This window comes from Epinephelus lanceolatus, chromosome 4 (assembly GCF_041903045.1).
Source record: "Epinephelus lanceolatus isolate andai-2023 chromosome 4, ASM4190304v1, whole genome shotgun sequence".
Taxonomy (NCBI): domain Eukaryota; kingdom Metazoa; phylum Chordata; class Actinopteri; order Perciformes; family Serranidae; genus Epinephelus; species Epinephelus lanceolatus.
Genome location: NC_135737.1, coordinates 44338446 through 44353952, shown reverse-complemented (window position 1 = coordinate 44353952; position 15507 = coordinate 44338446). Strand labels below are relative to the sequence as shown.

Below are 15507 nucleotides of genomic sequence, written 5' to 3'. Positions count from 1 at the left end.
TAAGAGGTGTGCAGGAGACCAATAATCCTAATCTCTGCTGACTGAATTGTTCTTTCTTGTGAATGGAAAATAGACTTAAATACAGATGTAATCTAACAGTGTGAGTACGATGTCAGACTCCAGGATGTTGAAATGTCTATTTTTGCCTCTTTTTTCCTCAATTTCCTCTTTAAAATATTAGTGTATTGATATGTTTTCTTTGTTATAACGATGCATAAACTCCTATCTCCATCTCTATGATGCCTAGTAAGGAACACAGTGTCCACATATCGGTGTCAGACAGTAAAATTTATTGAGTTCATTTTCCATGTCTCAGCATCATCTCAGTGTCACAGCATATGTGGATGTAAAATCAGTCAGCAATCAACTCCACTGTATTTCATCAGATCTTTAGCCCCACAGTGGCCTACAGCCTACAGTTTAATTATTCAGTGACATCTGTGAAACACACATCCTCCTCTGGTGCAACATTAAAGGTTAATACAGACACTCACTCTCAAACATGTGGTGATAATAAGGATTTATACAACACAGCACTCTTCGTCCAATATATCTCAACTACACACACATATACACACATACAGAAATAAACTACTGTTAACAGACCAACCCTGATATTTGTGTGTAAATTCATCATCTCAGCATGCACACACACACACACACACACACACACAGAGTATTATCCCCGTGAGTCTCCACTGTGTGTCTGTGGAGTGATATCCTGCAGCGTGTGGGTGAATGTTCATTTATCCACCACCAGGAGGAGCTGTAGTCTTGTCAAAGTGCTCCCACAGCAGCTCTGGGTCTCCACTCAGCTCAAAGAAGAGAATGAAGAGGTTGAAAAATGTTGAGTATAAAAGGAGAACTGTGCAGAAAATTTAGATCCTCCAATTCTGAGCTTCACTCAAACTTGCGCAGGTGGTTGTAGAGGGACTGGACATAGGTGAAGACACACATGGGGTCTGGTTTACGACCCATGATCATCATGTCCTCCACCTCGATCAGCCGGTCGCAGCTTGCCTTCACTCTGGGTGCACAGACAGAGAATCACAAGTCAGAGGGGAAGACTTATTGCTGCAAGAGTATAGTTCAACTGTACAGGGTCAAGACTGAGAAACTGTGCCTACTTGGGGCAACAAAAAATTGTCTTGGGTGCAAAAGGACGGCAGAGGAGACACCTGCACACCAATATAACTGGGCAAGGAAGCCACAGAAACAGCAGCAGACGTTTCAGTCCTTGACAATCATCAGTGCTACTGACATGAGTGCTTCACAGAGCAGATACAGACACAGACAGATTCCTACCAGGTGTGATGAATCAGTCAGCTGCTGCCACTAATTAGATGAGATCAACTCTGAGGAGCAGAGGCCTGACGACCAAATCACTATCACCTGTCTGAGAGTCTCCCTTCCCATAACAAACACCACCACACTACACTACGTCACATATACACCTAACGTTTAGAAGTAGAAGGCTTGGCCGGTATAAGTCATGGAAAATGACACCCGTGCAAGTTTTGTTTCAAGCATCAAATAAGTTGTTTGAGTTAATTTGCCTTACTTGACATTGCACGTCCTTCAAGGCCACTATTGCACGTTGCAATTAAGTTGACGAATATTAGAGCTGCATTATGTCAACGGCTAGCTTACAGAAAATAAATTTGGTTATCTAAGAAGATTACTGTAACTATTAATTTCATTACAAACAATACAATTCCATGACTTTTCCAAAACTTCCAATGAGTTTTACTACTTCCATGACTTTTCCAGGTTTTTGTCTAGGGGACCAAGGTGATGCTAACTACCACGTTGCAAATGGGGAAACAATATCAATTTCCTAAAGCCCAAAGTGACATATTAGAATCGGTAGGATTAAGATTAGGATATGTAAAGATATTCAGTTTACAGTGAAGAGACAAAAACAGAAAATCTTGAACCTGAGAATGTTTGAGACCTCCAGGTTTTCCATGACTGTGGGAACCCTGAATCCTATCAGCTTTTTGTTGACAGAACCAGGACGATGCTAACTTCCACGTCAGCCTACAAAAAACATCATCACTGCAACACTCTATTTCATGTGGTAATTGTTAGTTTGTGTTTTTACATCTCCACTGACCATGGATACGTGGTCAAGACCCCTGGAGGTCATGTTCCATTATGACAGACGTCATGGCGTCAGAAGTACTAGGCTTACTGATGAATGGACAAGTTGGACCAAGGTCAAGTTAAATGTGTCAGAGCACCATTTTAGGTAATAATATACGTGCCACCATCCTATATAAGCTGTGTCTTTCTCTGTTCACAATCATCACATAGCTTCTGCATGTAGCCATGTTGATCCAAGCTCGTAATTAAATGTGCATTAAGAAAGAACTCCGTGATCGGCCTCATCCTTGAATTCTCCAGATCACCACAGAAACACCTACTCAATCAACCTACTTTTTGCTCTACTAAAGGGGATCAAGATGCTAACGTTAGCAATGGACTTCACCAACAGTGCCAGCTGCGATGAGGACACATTAGTGGAACAGATGATGACACTGGAGACACATGTTAATACCAGGTGTCCATGTGGCCAGGTTAAATCTAGATCCAATCTGGATATAAGATGGATTTTAATGCAAGGTGTAGCTACAGAGGGTCAATGTGACAGCTGAATCATTTTAAGGTTTAATCTACTGATTTCTCTACAGATGGTCCGGAAATAATGGAACAGTGACGATTTCCTAAAGCCCAAAGTGACAAATTAAAATCAGTCGTCTAAAATGTAAAGATATTCAGTTTACAGTGATACAGAACAAACAAAAACAGAATATCCTCACATTTGAAAAGCTAAAACCAGAGAATGTTTGAATTTTTTTTTTTGCTTGAACTAAACAATTAATGGATTGTCGAAATTGTTGCATATTTATTTTCTGATGTAAAGAGGATCAAGAAAAGATCCCAAAACAGCCTTGTGTCTTAGACAGCCCTGATGAAAACAGACTTTTCCTTTCTAACAAACATGTTTTGAGACATTAAAGAACATCACGATGCATATAATAATTCATATATATTTACTATCCCATAAGTCTCCTCTCTGTGATCTCTTTAAGAGGTCAAACGTAAAGCTGCCACGACGCACGAAGGATTGATTCTGCGACCAAGTGAATTCTGTTTGTCACTCAAATCAGCTTAATTCTGCAGCCGTCGAATAACACATTCTTAAATCGAGCGTCTTTAAGCCCTGACATAAAGTATTTGCGTGGCCATGCTTGAGGCCTGTGTAATGTCTTTATGTCCAGTGTCTGTTAAGCTGAGCTCTGTGAAGCCTTGGAGTCAGTGCACCTTCCACCAAACACGTAAAAGAAAAGAGCGTGGTGGAGCAGACAGGATGTAAAGCCTGTGTGTTCTGGCGTGTAAAATAAAAACTTTGCAGAGGTCTGTGAAACAAAAACAAGTAAAGAAAACACATTAAGAAACATTCAGCCACAGTGAAGTTAAGACTCGCATTGTTGATGCAGTTAAGGCCAATAAATACTTTAAGGCTGATTCAATAAAAATCAGAGACCACAACTGACTCTGCTGACACACAAGTGTTTCTGCTGTTGCATAACGAGACCATTGAGTTAAATTCAATGTCTCCTGTGGCTTTAAAGGAACAGCTTAACATTTTGGAAAACATATTATCAGGGTGTGAAAACTGATCAAAAAACAATCACAGCTGATTAACTCTCTGGGAAACAAGTGACAGAAGCAGAGATAGGTAACCTTTATGTGGACAGAAACAACTTAAAGGTCCAGTGTGTAGGATTTAGGCTGATATGAGTATGCTTTCTTTAGTGTATAATCACCTGAAAATAAGAATCATCATATTTTCGTTACCTTAGTATGACCTATGTATATCTACTTAGGAAGTGGGTCCTTGTTTATGGAGATCACCATGTTTCTACCGTAGCCCAGAACAGACAAACCAAACACTGCCACTACATAAGGACATTCATGTTTTTGCAGTAGCCACTGTAGTTAGCAGCCCCTTAGCATTGAGGGCGTCGAAAAAACACTGACTTTTAATGTGAAGCTGCTTTATTCAGTGTGTTTACCACTTTAGATAACTGAGTCTGTTTATTTTGGAGAGGAAGAGACCTCTGTGGATAAATCAGCTCCTGGAAAAACCTCCTGAACGTCTGGATCTTAAGTTGTCAGAGAAAAAAGGTGAGCAAAGGTTAGCAGGTGCTGGGCTAGCGGCACAGTTTAATACATCGTACTAAATCAGTTTCTCGCACTAACACACCCAGATACTGCGACTGAGAGTTGAATTCCTCCTGCATGTATACAGTCAGTCAGACCCAAACTGGCCGAGGCACTCTGAGCATGCTCCACAGTTTCCACCCCGGGCTTTGAAGTCCGAAGTCGAAACATTAAATGTGTAACAGAAGAAGAAACCGGTAACAACATGGAGAAATCTACATCCAGAGCTGTGACTTTTTGGACGGACGAAATGTACAGAGTTGTCCACCACGGTACCAGTTAGCTGCTAGCTAACCATAGCTAACTTGTTTGTCCATTGTTTGGTCTGTGACGTAATATTTCAACTGGAAAAAGGTCCAATACTAACAAGCTGAAAGTGGGCATATTTCCACCTATCATGGTAGAGTCTGACATACTTCAGTCAATAAATCGATTGTATACTGGGACAAGGACAGTAGTCCAGTTAAATGGCCTAGTTGAACTGTAACCGTAGCTCGACTTAAAGGGAAATTTCGGTTTATTTCAACCTGTCTCCTATCGTCCTAAATTTGTTTCAAGTGACAAGTGACATAAAAATAATAGTTAGCATGTTAGCCGTTAGCCTAGATACAGCCGGGCGCATAGTAGCGTCAGACTGCACTTTGGAAAGCAGAGCTAAATGGTAAACAAACATGGCACCACACCGATAAGGTAAGACAACACGTTTACATGTCGTTTTCTATATGTTCTCTGACATTTATCCTAACGATATGAGGCGGTCTTTGTGGGAAAAAAGCTTGTTTAGTGGACTAACTTTGCACTTGAAGGATGCCCGTTCACTTACGTTTTAACAGGTCTGACGCTACTATGCGCCCCGGCTGTATCTAGGCTAACGGCTAACATGCTAACTATTATTTTTATGTCACTAGTCACTTGAAACAAATTTAGGACGATAGGAGACAGGTTGAAATAAACCGAAATTTCTCTTTAACTGTGCACATAAATGTACGGAGTGACCTTGACCTTTAAACTGCAGCAACCAAATTCTATGCAATTCACCCTTGAGTTCAAGTGGACATTTGCACCAAATTTGAAAAATATCCCTCAAGGTGTTCTTGAGCTCTTAAGGTATTCACGAGACAGGGAGACAGACTTATGGACATATGTATTAACATAATCCTTCCTGCCACAGTTATTGCCGGCACATAGGCTTAAAAAAAACTATTGATATGCAGAGTTATTCTTGTTAGTTTGGGAAAACCCCTAAAACAGCACTGTGTGACAAAATTCCTCCCCATCAGTGGTGTAGTGCAGGGTTTAGGGGCTGTACACATGCCATGTTTTTGTGCCCTGAAATCCATTGTTTTCAATGTAGATACATGGCAGAGCGACGCCGTTGAGTGCGCACACGTTCCCAGGCGCCTATTTTCCTGGACACGACGGCTGCACCCTGAGATAAACTGAGTTCAACTTTTGAAACACAGCAGCACGCACCGCATGTCATGTGATGTGGACCAACCAACCTTATGAATGTTAGCTCTTCAGCCCTTAATGAGGTCGATCAACTCTACAGTGAATATGTTATTAATGAAGTACTTTATATTCATCATATCAGGAACCCTTCTTAAAAGCTTCCTATTCGTCAGACTCTGATGTCACTCACTCTGCAGTTCCAAAGGCCAGCTCAAAGTTGTGTTTGCGGTTGGCGGGCGACAGAGAGTTGTAATCAAACTCAGTGGGGAAGAAGGAGTGGACCAGAGCGCAGAAAGCCATCCCATCGCTCCAGCTGGACGAGAAGTTCTGGATGTCGATGTTCTGCAGAGAAACAGAGGAGATTTGGTGATGATGTAGCAGAGAGTGGCTTTCTTTGTCGTCTCAGACCTTTGTGTGCAGAGAGGAAAGTAGAAAGAGCTGAAGGATTGAAGGAGGTAAAAGAAGATGAGTTGTGAAACTGACTGGCAGCTGGTTGGAGCTTCATGAAGCCATCTCCCCGTTCATTGTCTAGCCCATAATTATGATAGATAAAACAGACGTTCCTTCCTCTCTCTGCTTTCAGTCTGTTACATGCTTTTGAAATCATGTCATTTCAAGGCTGCCCTTTATTAGTCTGGAGTTTGCTTTGAATGAAAAGCAACATGTCAAGTCATCTGATGAACATCTCTCTCTCTCTCTCTCTCTCTCTCTCTCTCTCTCTCTCGTGTGTGTGTGTTTGCTTCCAGTTAATAAGAGTCTTGGCTTTGCCTGGCTTGACTATAACTGAAGCCACATGGAGCGGCTGGCACGGGCTGCTGTGAGGAAAAGGGTACCAGAGTGCAGCAATGTGTCGGTGTTCTCAACCATGACTCGAACTGGCTCAACCACACACACACCCCTATATTCACTGGGACCCTCACTTCCATACACCTCTACGGTTGAGAGACAGATGATTAGCACATTGTGTGCTGACAGGTTAGAGTTATGTGAATAGACAGATCGGAGTTAGGCTCATTTAAAACAGATTACTTTTACATCTCATCCAAAATTAAAGGACCACGCTGGAGATTTTAACACACGTATTATTTTTATTGTCTGTGCAGTAGAGCCTGGGTTCCTCCAAGCAGTACAGTATGGTACGGTTCGTATTTCTTCCGTTTCCACTGTGAAAAGTTGTTCTGTACCGTCCCCATGTTTGGTCCCCCCTCTGTTGGGGTACCTAGCACACGGATCTGGTACTAAAAGGTGGAGCTGTGAACACTGCAGTCTGATTGGTCAGTAGAGGACGGTCACTCGCTCAGGGCTGAGTTGTGTCTGGTTTTGAGGCTCATGTAACCACTGTTCATACTGTGGAGAGTTTTATTAGTAAACTGTAACTATAAAATGAAAGGATGTTTTGCTGCCTCTCACAGCAGCTGGAGTCTGAGAAACAATAACTTCATTCACTGGGCCGACTGCCGGTGACTTTTAAGGTGGAACGTTAACTTGTAATGTTACTCAATGCATGAGTTGATGACGTGAATCCATCAGCACACCTTAAATTTCACTGTGACAACTTTGACCATCACTTTAGTTTTTATTGTCTCTCTTGGATGAGACAGACTTTTAGTGATGAGTGGATCTTCAAGCGTTTAAAAATCTATATTAATTTCGACCAAATTATGTGAAGGTCATATAATCTAATCCTCACTTCCTGTGGGCTCCAGCAACACTAAACCCCTGAGCTTGCCTGAGAAGGACTAAATGCACAAAGCACAAAATGTTGATTGTTGACGCTTAAAGCTGTTGTAGAAATATTTTTAATGTTGAGGAATGCCAGGCTGGCCATTTTCCCCTGTGTCAAGACCTCATGCTAGGCTAGGCTAAACACCCATGGATGTATAAAGAGAACAGGATACAGGGTTGGTGGCGGGGCCCTGTTCATTCCTATGGAAGTTGGTCAGTTGTGCATGAAGCCAAAATGGTTCAATGGTATAAAGTTACCGTGGTAATCAGCATTACTTACTGTTATCGTTCTGACTGGATTAAATCCTGATACTTAAACGAGTCATTTCGCAAAATCAACTATGATCTGCTTTGGAATATGGTCAGTAAGGTAATATTTGTGCAAGTGAGCTCAACAGGCGCAGTACTTGAAGCTTTGGTCTTGTGTGGAGCCTGGTAGCAACTTATAGTATTTGGACCAAATGTCAGAACATGTGTCTCTGAATAGGCTGAACGTGGACAACACTGTGTTACCTGGTAGCCTATGGTCTTGGAGCGACACCACTCGAGAAGAATCTGTTTGATGCTGCTGGCGCTGGAAACTCCAAAACTCTGAGACCGCTTCAGTTTGGGTTTAGACTCCACTGGTTTGGGGCGACTGTATGTAAACAGAAACAGGGCATGAATACAGATTCAATGTTAAGGAGCCTCATATCTACTACAATTCGCATGTGTCCCAGATGCAGCATGTACCTGTTACTGGCTTCAGAGTCCAGTCTTTCAAAGATAGATCGACGAGCCTGAGCGCCAATGTTTCGTGGTAGAGTCTGCGACCTCACCAGCCTCTTCTCTCCTACCTGCCCAAAGGATCTGCCACTGCTTACATCATTGTCTCTAAAGGATGGGAGCACAGAAGGGTCAGACAAAGCAAAACACATTTAACTTATCCTAAAGGACGTCGTTCATGAGTCACTTTTTGCTCACCTGTCATTCTGCAATAACCCTGAGTAGGTCACAGACTTGGGCGGGGCTGAGTTTGCTTTCTCTGCAAGACACAAACATTTTACAAATATTTTTTCTGACATAATACAAATATTTTTGGACATTATACAAATACTTTTCAGACATTTTGCTGATATTTTTGTACATTTTACTTAAAATTTTTTTTTTAGAGTTTTTACAATTTTTGTTGGACATAATACAAATATTTTTCAAACATTTACCAAATATTTTTCGGACATTTTGATAATATTTTCTGGACATTTTGATAATATTTTTCTGATGTTTTACAAATATTTTTTCAGACATTTTACTGATATTTTTGGACATTTTGCAAATATTTTTCTGACTTTTTACAAATATCTTTTAGACATTTTAATAATATTGTTTGCACATTTAACAACTATTTTTTGGACATTTTACATATCCATGATATTTTTTCCTAGCTGGCTGCCAGTGTCATTAGATGAAGATATTTGGTTGAATTTCAGTTGTGATGCTAGGTGTTTGTTTGTGTTTGCTGGTTTTAAGTTGTGTTGTTAAACCCAAATCCAGCATCTTCCAAAAGTCTAATGCCAACGTCATGTTAATGTAGAACACAGACATTTTGTTGTAAGGTATGAAGAACAAAACTCAGCGTCTGCAAAACATCATGACGTGAAATTCTAACATCATTAGACATTTAAAATACATCAACCTGATTTTCATTCCAACCAAAATTTGACATCTATTTGACGTTACAGTCCAATGTCTTTTTGTCATCATATTGACGTCTGGTGCCAGCTGAGCAAGCAGGAGAGAACATGTGTCTGAAAGCTTACCCTGAAGGCGGGGAGATCCCAGAGTTCTGACAGGTGTAGGTGTCCATGTAGAAGATACTAACAGCAACAAAGGAAAGGGAAACTGAAAGTTAGAGGTATATTTTGCTGCAGCCATGTAAAAAATAAATAAATAAATAAACAAACAATTCACCTGGTTGAATTGGAGACTCCTCTATTGGTTGGATCTGGTTGGAGCTAGCAGCTGATTGGCCAGTAGGTGAGGCGTCGGAGAGTGGAGGGGAACGAGAACCAACAGGGCTGCTGGGAGAGTCAGGGCCCTTTATTTCTGCTGTTTTGGTTGTGGCGGTGATGGGCAGATGGGGCATCCGCATGGCGACAGGGGCCGTGTGCTCGTGTGGGAAGTCATTGGGTGGAGAAATTTTACCATGTACCAACTCTGAATTCTCTGGATGGATCAAAAGGTAAAAAATTATTCCATTAATGAAAGTATTTTTAATGTATTTCTATAACAGAGTCACCAATTCAGTATCTGACCAAATGTCTCCCCTTCTGTTCCTGACTTATGGTGCTACCTAATGGCCAGAAAAGTGTTTTTGCAGAACATTATGATGTCACAGTAAAGTTGACTTTTGACCTTTTCGATCTAAAATGTCATCACTTCATCATTTAATCCTGTTTTTGTGACATTACCTGTGGTGACAGCGTGTCCATTCTCCAGTCCAGCATGTGTTGGGGTGGGGTCCACCTCTATTGGCTCCTCTCGTTCAATACTCTGAAAACACACAGAACCACAGTGAACAACAACACACCAGCAACCTTCTTTAAAGGTGTATGAGGTCATATTTGACCTTCACTGGTGACCGGTAGAGAGCTGCCGGTGGAGTGTTTTTACTTCCAAAACAGAGAACAGGGTGGAAAATTAGCTTTGAAAGCCAGCAATTTAACCCTACGAAACCCACAGAGACCTATTTTTGGCTGTTTTTTTAGGGGACACAGGATCTTTGTGGGGATATATGAGGGTCAACAGTATATGCCACATGGACACGGTTAGCAATTTTTGAGTTGATACCATTTGGACACAGTTTGGGTGCTAAATTTGAGCATTTGTTAAGACCTTGAGGAACACTACTGAAAAATCCACTCTGTGATTTGGTATCAGAAACTGCTAAGAAACCCCCTTATTGTCAATATACCTATGAAAGTAAAACATCCTCTGAATGCCCCAGGTCTCTAGTTTGTGTCTGTAACGTTTCACGAGGCTGTGATTATCCCACAGGTCACTACAGGTCATTTGATACGATGAGGTCTGTTAAAAAGTGGTCCCATTACAGTTGCTAATATGCTAATGCTTATATGCTAATGAGTAAACTTGGCAGTAAACTACAATATTAGTGAGTTAACTTGCCAACTAGGTAGACTATGCTAAATAAACTTGCCAAGAGAGTAGAATATTGATGAGTTAGCTTGATAAGGAGGTTGGCTATGCTAATGAGTAAACTTGCCAATAGACTAGAATATTAGCGAGTTAGCTTGCTAACTAGGCAGGCTATGCTAATAAGTAAACTTTCCAATAGACTGGAATGTTAGTGAGTTAGCTTGCTAACTAGGTAGGCTGTGAAAATGTGGTGATTGCAAATGGTCCAATTACAGTTTTTATATGCTAATGCTTATATGCTAATGAGTAAATTTGCCAATAAACTAAAATGTTAGCGAGTTAGCTTGCTAACTACATAGGCTATGCTAATGAGTGAACTTGCCAATAGACTAGAATATTAGTAAGTTAGCTTGCTAACTAACTAGGCAGTCTACGCTAACGAGTAAACTTGCCAATAGACTAGAATATTAGCGAGTTAGCTTGCTAACTAGGCAGGCTATGCTAATAAGTAAACTTTCCAATAGACTGGAATGTTAGTGAGTTAGCCTGCTAACTAGGTAGGCTGTGAAAATGTGGTGATTGCAAATGGTCCCATTACAGTTATTTATATGCTAATGCATATATGCTAATGAGTAAATTTGCCAATAAACTAAAATGTTAGCGAGTTAGCTTGCTAACTACATAGGCTATGCTAATGAGTGAACTTGCCAATAGACTAGAATATTAGTAAGTTAGCTTGCTAACTAACTAGGCAGTCTACGCTAACGAGTAAACTTGCCAATAGACTAGAATATTAGCGAGTTAGCTTGCTAACTAGGCAGGCTATGCTAATAAGTAAACTTTCCAATAGACTGGAATGTTAGTGAGTTAGCTTGCTAACTAGTAGGCTTGCTAACTAGGTATATTTTTCAGTTGCAGTATTTGCAACTGAAAAATATTATCATTAATCTCTGTCAACAAAAATCTAGTCAAGCAAGCGTACTCGTTAGCCTACCTTCTTAGCAAGCTAACTCACTAATATTCTTGTCTATTGGCAAGTTTACTCATTAGCATAGCCTACCCATTTAGCGAATTAACCCACTAACCCTGCAGTAGTTCATGAGGATTTTGTTCAGTCTAACAGATGTTTTTGTTTAATTGTACTAACTTTAATTTGGAAACATTATCTCAGAAAAAGCACAAAGAAAATTTGAAAGAAGCACAGGAGCAGCACACTGATGATGCCAGATGATTAAGCACTAGATTAATTAATCACTGTGGTACTGATCAGTTGTATTGATTGACTGCCTCCAGTATTATCATTAATTATTTTAACTACATTGCACTTGTTGCCCCTGTGATCCTGTGTGAGTTCTGCCTCCGTTCATAAACCAATATGTTGTGTTTGGATCACAGACAAAGAGTCACAGCATCGTGTTCCTCTGCTTTGAACCAAAACAGAAATCCAGATGTCCGCTGCTCATTGAGTCATCGTTGGACCATCTCACTCTTTCCAGGTTTTGGACTTTTCTCTAACATGTGGTTTTTTTTGACATGACTTCAGACAAAACAAAATGAACCAACACATCGGCGAGGCACGACACGACTCGACGCACTTCAAAGTCGGCGGCGTGTGGATAAATGAGCTGGTTGTTGTCTGTTCTGAGTGTGTGCCTCCTCTCCTGTGATAAGACTTGAGGAGTCTTTGTTTTAAGTCAGGCGCCGCTGTCACTGACAAACTCACTGATGGGAGAGCTGCCAAAATGTAACTGGTGATCTGGCAGCCTGACTGCTGAGATGATTGAGATCAAGTTTGAATGTCAGACATCATCAGGATCCAGAGTTCACATTTCATCGTCTATTTGCACGGCTGTTATAGTCGTGGGGGAATGTGGGACTAGTTATCCAGGGCCCCAATAGCAGGAGGACCCTTAAAAAAACTGGAATTAAAAGTTTGGTTTTGTTTGCCATCCATCCATCCATCCTAACCCTAACCCCAGCGACCCTTTCCAGCCTCTCCTGGGGGACCCCAAGGCGTTCCCAGGCCAGATGAGATATATAATCTCTCCAAGTTGTTCTGGGTCTGCCCCGGGGCCTCCTACCAGTGGGACGTGCCCAGAACACCTCAAACGGGAGGCGCCCAGGAGGATCCTGATCAGATGCCCGAACCACCTCAACTGAACCCTTTCGACATTAAGGAGCAGCGGGTCCACTCCGAGCTTCTTACCCTATCTCTAAGGCTGAGCCCAGACAACCATCGGAGGAAACTTAGGCCAATTGTATCCACGATCTTATTCGTCCGGTCACAATCTCCTCCAAGAATCGCCAATTAAACGTGGTGGTGGGGGGGGGGTTTGCATGTCCTTGTAATCCTGGGAGCGGTGTTTTTCGGGGCTAATAGCGCCTGGTAGGGTCTCCCAGGGCAAAGTAGTCCCAGGGGAGGGGCCAGACTATGAGCGGTTCAGATGGACCTTGATGAAATGGCATATTTACACTTTGAGCAGCTCGCCTGCTATGGGGACATTGGACATGAGAGAGACATGGATCAAGAGAGGAAGGACAGGGGGCCCACAGAGACTGCTGATGCACAGGGCCCAGAATTTGGTGCTACGCCCCTGTCTATGATCAGTGCTGACCTGCAGCAGTGGCTCTTTTTCCTCTCTCCAAACACAATCAGCGACATGGAAACAACTAATCACCATCGTGAGTAGATACCTCTATCTCATACTCTTAACCACATGGTGCTGCAGCTGACCCACATAGGTTGTGGGTCAAGCTGTCACGTTCCATGTGGTCCTGTCAGAGAGATAGACGGAGCTTAGCGTTGATAGTCGGCCCCTTTGGCAAAGAACACAGCTCAGGTCAACAGTGCAGCGCTGATAGCTGTGCAGGTTTTCTCAAGGTCAGTATCAAACCACATGCCACATTGTATCTGTGCTGGTGCAACAGACCCTGAAGGAGGCTTTGAGGAGATGTAACACACCCTGACTGTGAACAGCTGGTTGTGTTTCAAACTTGGCTGTCACAGTGGAATGAAACAGACAAGGCTGATTTCTGTGTTTTGACCGAGAACATTATTTCACCACTGGTGCATCTGATGCATCGGCTCTGTGTTTAGATAACGTCAGCGCGTTTGGAAGCAGAGCCGCAGCATCTGGTCAGCTTGTCTCTGCTGTCAGAAAAACCACCACATGAACGAGTGGTGGATGTGACTGTACAGAAAAACAACCTGAACCACTCACGTTCATCTGTGATCTTCTGAAAGTGAGGAGAAGCAGTAATTAAGGGTGACTTTTTAAACAACGTATCGTAGCAACAAGTTCTTGAGTCTTTTTGGCTGGACCGCAGCAAAGTGTGGGGCAGCCCTGTGAACCTGACTGTCACTGAGTGAGTGAAATTACACCACTGGTTGGCCAGGTTGCAGTTTCCCCTCTGACTAGTGCTCTTTCAAAATGAGTCAGGGCGGCAGTGTTTCCGATGGTAACATCTTTGTTTTGTTTATCAATCATCTGCTCCAATCCTCAGCACATATGCAGTTGTTTGTTACCGTTATCATGCTCTTAATTGCATGTTTAAAATTCCATTATTTTGCATTTCAAAACAGTTTTGAAGTCCATATCAACAAGGTGAAGCAATGTGTCTTGGCTGGTGATCAAATGAATGCAAAACATTTACTTGACTTTTGATTTGTTTATTTCAAATCACTGCTACACTGCTATGACAGCATGCCAACCTGAGTTGGTTGCCACATTTTTGGGTGGTAGCACAAAATGTCAGGGACAGATATCTCAAAACTGCGACAAATAACGCCAAAACTATCTGCATGACCTGGGAGGTTATCATGTACACCAGACAGGACCCCAGGTGCAGGCTATGCAAAGATGCTTCTGAGACAGTTCAGCACATCAGGAGGGTGTAAGATGCAGGCAGGAAGAGCGTACATGGGACACCATTACCAAGTGGATGGCATAGTGTACAGGAACATCTGCACAGAGGATGAGCTGGAAGTCCCAAGGTCACAATGCAAGACACTTCCTAAGGTAGTTGACAATGACCAAGCTAAGATTCTGTGGGACTTCCAGATCCAGACTGACAAACTGGTGATGGCTAACCAACTGGACATCATGTTGATGGACACACAACAGAAGAAGGCAGTGGTGATAGATGTAGCAATCCCGCGTGCCGGCAACATCAGGAAGAAGGACCACAAGAAGCTGGAAAAATACCAAGGGCTGAAAGAGGAGCTAGAAAAGATGCGGAGAGTAAAGGCAACAGTGGTGCACTCGGGACGGTGACCCCCAAACTGGGAGAGTGGCTCCAGCAGATTCCAGGTACAACATCTGAGGTCTCTGTCCGGAAGACTGTGGTCCTTGGAACCGCTGAGATACTGAACCCTCAAACTCAACTTGAGGAGGACATTCCACTAACCCCATGGGGGTGAGAGATCGCAAAGTACCTTTTTTATCTGTTCTAAATCTACCTTAAAGGGAGATTTTTCAAGTTTTTAACACTCTTATCGACATGAGAGTAGACGGATATGCTTGCTTTATGGAAATGTATGATTATTATTATTAAAACAATCCAAAACAATTACAGATACTGTCCAGAATGTTCTCCAGAATAACCTCAAAGGTACTGCATGCTCAAAATGCTGAAAGCATACCATGACAAACTCAAGCCCAACAAGCAACAAGCATTACTTAGTAATACTAACACAATGTAGTGTCCAACTTTACACTTGTAAAGGTAACTAAACAGCTGTAACTAAACAGCTCAACGAACTCCAGAGGTAACTCAGTTCACCTGGACCATAAATGCAAATAACTTTGGTCTTGTCGAGAGAACTGCCTGGCCATTAAAAACACCCCTTTCTTTATCCGTTTCTGCTCATGGAGCTTTGTCTCTGTTTGCCATCTACAACGTCAATGCTGCATCGCTGCCCGATTTCCCAAACTACGGGGTGGGCCTAGGGTCATAATTAGATCA

General features: G+C 42.2%; 1 protein-coding gene across 1 annotated transcript in view; it reads right to left on the bottom strand.

Annotated features, from left to right (window-relative positions):
- Positions 1 to 269: 269 nt before the first annotated feature.
- smtnl (smoothelin, like) overlaps positions 270 to 15507 on the bottom strand; it is a 40085-nt gene continuing 24847 nt past the window's right edge. Inside the window, exons 2-9 of the mRNA XM_033630392.2 lie at positions 9858 to 9939; positions 9358 to 9612; positions 9207 to 9263; positions 8371 to 8431; positions 8140 to 8280; positions 7921 to 8044; positions 5873 to 6024; positions 270 to 1027 (exon numbers count right to left, since the gene is read on the bottom strand). Of these exons, the coding sequence (XP_033486283.1) occupies positions 901 to 1027; positions 5873 to 6024; positions 7921 to 8044; positions 8140 to 8280; positions 8371 to 8431; positions 9207 to 9263; positions 9358 to 9612; positions 9858 to 9939 (999 nt within the window). The 3' untranslated portion in view covers positions 270 to 900. The remainder of the gene's footprint in view (positions 1028 to 5872; positions 6025 to 7920; positions 8045 to 8139; positions 8281 to 8370; positions 8432 to 9206; positions 9264 to 9357; positions 9613 to 9857; positions 9940 to 15507) is intronic.